Genomic DNA, 6,655 nt, shown 5'->3' on the forward strand with positions numbered 1-6,655 from the left:
CACCTAACTTATCTATCAGCCAAAAGAACTACACCTAACTTAAATACCAGCTGAAAGAACTACACCTAACTTAACTATCAGCCAAAAGAACTACACCTAACTTAAATACCAGCCGAAAGAACTACACCTAACTTAACTACCAGCCAAAAGAACTACACCTAACTTATCTATCAGCCAAAAAACTACACCTAACTTCACTATCAGCCGTAAGAACTACACCTAACTTAACTACCAGCTGAAAGAACTACAGCTAATTTAACTGCCAGACGAAAGAACTACAGGTGATTTAGAAAGAACTATTTAACTAGCAGCCAAACTATCTACAGCTGCTGTAACTAGCAGCCGAACTATCTACAGCTGCTGTAACTCCCAGACAAACAATCTACAACTGATTTATTTTCCAACCCATCCATCTACCAGCTGATCTGAGTAGCAGCTGGACAAACCAATAGCTGATTTAATTACAGCCAATCAGACAGCCTGATCAGCGAAGCCACGCCCTCTATCCCATCATAACGTCACCTGATTGTTTTTCTTGTTGTTTAGATTGTTTATGTTATTAATCTATTTATTAGCTGACCTTAACAATTAGCTGATGAACCCCGACGCCTTAATGACGTCACTGATGGGTGTCATCGATGAGTGATGAGGCTTTGCAGCCTGACAGAAAAACAGTAAACAAACGAACGGAGAGGTAAACAAACGGACGGAGAGGTAAACAAACAGACAGACCGGTAAACAAACAGACAGGTAAACAAACAAAACAGCGTGCCTCTCACCTGACGTTTGTTCGACCTGGAGCTTCACGCGCTGCGCATCTCCAGCTCACTCCTAACCACCACCGGAAATAACGGGAATGTGCCTGAGCGTTTCATTTCAAAATAAAAGCCTGTAGTTCGTCATGTTGGGTGGGACACTGGTCCTGCATGTTCTAGCTGTTTTCCTGTGTCAACAGTGTGAATTACCTATTCACGACCTGTCAATCACTCGTTCTCTGCAGCCAGCTGTGTTGAAGATGTGAGAGTTATGTTTGAATTCAGAAATCTTTCATTTTGCTGTGGAAAGACTAACAGAAAATTGACTTTTCTTTCTTTCTGTATTCTCATTTTAAAAGTCAAATGATTAGATTCTTACCGAGGGCTTTCTTTTTTTTACCTGATATGCTAGATGTTGATAAAATGTATATTTAAGAAATAATAAATGAAAAAGTTTATGATAGATTATGACATAACCGGTGCTAATGATGAGTCTTTTTAACTATCTTATGCATGTTTTAAATCTACAAAAACCCTCATTTGGAAAAGATCATTTGTATTAATAAAAGAAGTCATTCAATATATTGTGGTAAATATCGACAGAAATGATGGTAAATGTTCTGAACTTATAAAGACTCCAAAGCTCTTCACTCTACAGACATCCATCCATCCATCCATCCATCCATCCATCCATCCATCCATCCATCCATCCATCCATCCATCCATCCATCCATCCATCCATCCATCCATCCATCCAGTGGCAGATCTACGATTTTTTTTTTTGAGTAAGGGGCCATCAAGGGGCCACAATATTCATAGAGGGGCCAAGTCTTTGTTCAACATCCTTTCACACAAATCCCCAGTTTTGGTAAGATGTTTACATTTAACCAGTCATACATGTTCAAACACTTGTCATTCTTTTTAAAAGGTACCACTTTACAATAAGGCTCCCCTTATAGATGGCTTTTAAAGAGTTTATTGGTAGTTCATCTGTAAACACTTTATAAATTATTAATAAGTGTTTATTATGCATTAATTAAGGTCAAAAAAGAGACTAAACTGTCTGGTTTCTTTCCAAATACTGAGCCAAATCTGTTTGTGTATTAAACATTTCAGATTAGTTTACTACCTTGTGAGCACAATAATGATTAGGAAATGCACATTTTTAATATATAATAATGTACTGCATTATAAATATCCACAAATATTAAAGAGATCCCTATTTTACAGTATAAAACTGTACATTATTTTAGATGGGGTGGGATTATTTGGTACGTTAACTGACATGTTTTATTTTTTATTTTTTGATACATCAACATTTTTGAGTAGTTACATGTTTGAACAATAATTTCAAATATGGATTATCAACACTAAGTTTTAAAAACGATTTTTCACATTAAAGACTAACTTTTGGCATTTATAAATGTTTATCATTAATAAATAGTGTACTGTATTACACTTTACGATAAGCCTCCCTTTGGCAGTTGTGAATATTTCTAATGCAGTAATACAGCACAATATTAATATGTTAAAAGATGTATTTCTTATCATTATTGTAATTAAAATGTAGTAACCTAGTCTGAAATGTTTAATGTACCACGTTTAGATGTAATATGTACGTGAACAAATTTGTCACATTACCTGGTAAGAAACTGGACAGTTTTGTGTCTTTCTCGTCCTTATTTGTTACATAATAAACACTTATTAATGATTTATAAAGTGTAAACTTTACAGATGAATTAGTAACCTATCCATAAACTCTTTATAAGCCATCTATAAGGGGAGCCTTATTGTAAAGTGGCACCAAAAACAGCTTGCACAGTAAATTCTCAGTCAATTCCCAGTTTTTCACACATTTTACTGTACATAGATAGAATATTCTCAAACACATAACGTGTGAAAAAATCCAACCATCGTTTGTCAGATGAAAGACTTTTTTCAGGATTGTTCAGAGAAGAAGAATTCTGGACTTTATTATTTGACTCATTAGCGCAACTAGTGTTTGAACATGGAACTGCACACACCATCATCACTCCCAAGTAAAGGGCAGATGAGTGACAGGACCGGGGCACTTCAGGGGGCCAATCGGATTTCAGCTGGGGCCAATGCCCCTGTGGCTCCGCCCCTAGAACCGCCCCTGCAACCATCCACTCACTGGTGGTGGGGAGCTACATTGTATATTTTCCTTGAATCCAGTTTGGCCCCCATGGTCAGACCACTACAGCAGGCTCCTCTAGGTTCTGGTTCTTGTTATTATCTGAACTATAACAGAGTATGGACCACAGCAGGCCCTAATTCCTCATCAGTTTTCAATATAAAGAAAATCCAAACATTCCACTGAGACTGTCAGTTTAATCAGGAGAAGAACATCAGATTTTTAGATTTACATGAAGTTTCTAGTTCACCTATATTTAGTAAGAACTGAATGAAGGTGGTCTCAAGTCACTCAGGGTCCAGGACTCCACGAATCCCCTCCCTCCAAACTGCAAAGCCTCTGCCATCGTTGGGTAGGTGAGGGGCAAACGCCACTTCCAACCTGCGGAGGGCGCTGCTCTGGTTGCTGCGGGAAACCGTCCCCTGAAGACGACGCATCATCAGCCGAACCGTGACCTGATTGGCCCAGGCCAGACCGAGGGCGGGACAGACTGACGAGGACAAAGGACTGAGACAAAGAACAGACGTCCATCAGATCTTCGAAATATAAATCAACTGATCAATTTCAGGGAACAGAAATATAGAAATTAAATATTTAATTGAAGTCGAAACTTAATATGTTATAATGAATACATTAAATAAAATAAAAATAATTATTTATAATAAATGAAATGCCTGAACGCTTGTTTGAAATGATGACATGATGAGAGAAAACTGATCTGTTTTTACCCCAAACCATGGGCTGACTGGTTGAAAACATCTGTGACCTGAAAAACAAATAAAAACATTTAATCAGATTGGCTGCATAAACCCGCACTGCCCCGTTACCACGATATGTTTTAGATCTCGTGAAGTCGGGTACATGTAGTGATGGAAGATGAAGCGTTTGGACACAAACTGTAAACATCTGATATTTTTAGATACAGTTAATAAATGATGTGAACATGTATCATAACAGGGAGGATTCTTGTTGACTGGGATTTTTTTTTACAAAACTTTTTTCAGAAAAAGAAATTTTTCCAGTATGTACTCTCACGTCTTTCCACTGGAAGAATAAGTTCACAGTTAGAAGTTCAATAAAACCATGAAGAATTTGGGTTCAGCTCCAGGATCTGCACTCAAGAAACAGCTCAAAGTACACCATGAAGCAGGCGACGCACAGTGATGATGTCACAGCTCAGCTGAGCTCTTTAGTCCCAGAGATTTAATTCATTTTAATCTTTTCTTTTGGCATGAAAAGAATCAAATAAAGAAATGAACTGTTATCTAAAAACCTTTAATGGGATCCCTGATTAGTTGTAACATTTTTATTTGATAATCATTTATTTTAACTGTAAAATAGTTGAGACCACCGGCAGGCGTGCCGGGTCCCTGGCTGTGAAGTCTTCCCTAATTAGCTCATGGGATCAGACTTTAAGCCAAACTGAGGTTTCTCCGGAGAGAATCCCAGCTGTCTTCATAGGTTGGAATCAGGAAGAAGAGTGTGTCGTTCAAAGCCGTCCAGGTTAGTAAAAGAAACGGACAAACTTTGGTTCTGACCTCAGGCTTAGAGATGAGTCAGAGAAAGAAAGATAAAGATTTGCCAGCCGGCACCAGCCCAAGGTTAAAATTCTGTGGTTGTTCAACAACATGATATGATAACCTCTTTTCAGCTTTCTTCTGATAGACTAAGAGAAATCACTGCAAAACATTTATGATGATTAATTAACATTTCTGTTTTACAATCAGTTCTGAACCTTCTGTTAGTCCAGATAAATGAAAGATTTTCTCAGGAAAAATCCACAATTATATTACTGTATTCACAGTAAAATAAAAACAGTGATTTACATAAAAACACAATGAAAACATTGTAATCAGATTCTCTGTGATTTTTTTATACCATTATAAATCTTTAAGGTACAATAAAAGAAAAGAAGTTGTTCCATTTTTTCCTGTGACAGGCATTATCATGATTTAACAAATGCATAAACATTCTTAGTTAAACAACAAATGACTCACGAACAGGAGAGATTGTTCTGTCCGTTATCTGATTAAGAGAACTGAGGGGTTCTCTTCCACGGTTAGGATGACCTGTCATGGCCTAAGTAGAGTTCAGTTTATGACAGAGTTCTTGTCCTCTTGTCAGGCCTGTCCGAGGCCTGCTTCGAGGCAGTAAATTTTTTTTCTTCACTCGAGGTGACCCCTACACCTGTGAGGTTAGGCTTGTGGTCAGGGTTAGGATGTATAAAATAATGGAAGTCAATGCCAGGTCCCCATTAAGATAGCAGTACCGGATTGGAGCTGTGTGTGTGAGGATGTGAGGTCTTTAATGTAAAGTAAGGACCTCTTCAATGTCCTCACTTTGTTTGCAGCTCTGCTGTGCTTTGCTAGTTGGGTTTAGAGGTATGATGTGAGTAAAGTTTTGGTTCAGGTTAGTGTTAACTATAGACCAGTAATGGTTAATTTTAGGGAAAATGTCTCGGTTAGGCATAAATACAGTTACAGAAATGAACGGAAGTCAATACAATGTCCTCAGTTTGATGCAAATACAAGGGTGTGTGTGTGTGTGTGCGTGTGCGTGTGTGCGTGTGCGTGTGTGTGTGTGTGTGTTACCTGGTTGATGCAGAGGACAGCGACGTTGAACTGATGGCTCAGGTGATGGAGGCTGGAAGAAAAGGTGAGCAGCTGTTTGTTCCTTTCCCGCCATTCGTCTGCCTGAAACTCACACCTGAACAGAGCTGCCACCGAGTCAATCACAACGAGCCGGACCAGACCCCGAGCCAGCAGGATGGGGGCACGGCAAGTCAGACACGCCTGCAGAGATTCCTGGAGACCAAGACAAAGTTACCAGATACAATTAGTGCACAAGTTTATTCACAAATAGACTCTCTTTACAAGCCAAACATTAAAGCTTGGAAGCCATATTCTGATGGTTCCCATCCATCCTTATGATGGTGGGATGATGGTTGATGCCCCACCTCCCGTCCTTCTCCTGCTTGCTATAACATCTTTGTTGGACCTCGTCAATCTCTAGCTATGATAGTAGGTTCTCTTGAATATTAGAATACTGGGTCTGAAGTTGTTTTTGAATCACTCTGGATGTTGGATGTTTCCCACATTATCCTATAAACATGTAAGTATGGTAGAGTTCCAACAGTTCAGTTCTCTGCCCTCATCAAAGAATGTCTGCTTCCAGCAGCCCATTTCTCCTTAGAATGTCCTGGTTTTCCAAAACCTGAGCTGGTCCTTGATGATCCGTGCACCGTTAGAGATCTCTCTACGTCTCTCTCTCATTATGTAACATTGTTTGCCACCTGGTTTAAACCCTGAACACTTGAGCTCAGATGGGGTTGTGCATTTAAAGGGATCCCCAATTAGTTGCAACATTGGACTTTATTTGATAAACATATAGTTTAACAGTAAAACAAAGACTGTAAAAATACTGTAGGCTGTTTAGTTTTGTAAAAGTTTTAAAATATATTTTATCAAGGACAGAGCCATTTTATTTACACGCAAAGCATTCTGGGTAAATGATGACGTTTATAGCTTCTCGGTGTGAGCAAGCTATATTCACCCTGAAGGTTAATCTTGGACAATATCTGATGATCGACTGTTTTAAATGAAACCAGAGAGCGTTGACAGAGAGGAGAAGGTAGAAATGACTCAGCCTGTAACTGAAAATATGGATGGAGGACAACAGAGCTGCTTCACGGAAGAAGAACCTCAGTTTAGCCTTTTAACATTAACTAACACACTCACACACACAG

The 6,655-nt window shown here is 38.8% G+C and overlaps 2 protein-coding genes across 3 annotated transcripts in view; both read right to left on the minus strand.

The window, feature by feature from the left end:
- Nucleotides 1-874, minus strand: part of serpina10a (serpin peptidase inhibitor, clade A (alpha-1 antiproteinase, antitrypsin), member 10a) — a 9,140-nt gene extending 8,266 nt beyond the window's left edge. The window contains exon 1 of one of the 2 annotated variants that reach the window (XM_014022662.1): nt 780-874. The gene's annotated coding sequence lies outside the window, so the exon portion shown is untranslated. The remainder of the gene's footprint in view (nt 1-779) is intronic. The other variant, XM_014022663.1, reaches the window with a different exon arrangement.
- Nucleotides 875-3,087: 2,213 nt separating this feature from the next.
- Nucleotides 3,088-6,655, minus strand: part of xrcc3 (X-ray repair complementing defective repair in Chinese hamster cells 3) — a 7,396-nt gene continuing 3,828 nt past the window's right edge. Inside the window, exons 5-7 of the mRNA XM_014022637.1 lie at nt 5,502-5,714; nt 3,639-3,676; nt 3,088-3,417 (exon numbers count right to left, since the gene is read on the minus strand). Of these exons, the coding sequence (XP_013878091.1) occupies nt 3,198-3,417; nt 3,639-3,676; nt 5,502-5,714 (471 nt within the window). The 3' untranslated portion in view covers nt 3,088-3,197. The remainder of the gene's footprint in view (nt 3,418-3,638; nt 3,677-5,501; nt 5,715-6,655) is intronic.

Source organism: Austrofundulus limnaeus, unplaced genomic scaffold (genome assembly GCF_001266775.1).
Source record: "Austrofundulus limnaeus strain Quisiro unplaced genomic scaffold, Austrofundulus_limnaeus-1.0 Scaffold337, whole genome shotgun sequence".
Lineage (NCBI taxonomy): Eukaryota > Metazoa > Chordata > Actinopteri > Cyprinodontiformes > Rivulidae > Austrofundulus > Austrofundulus limnaeus.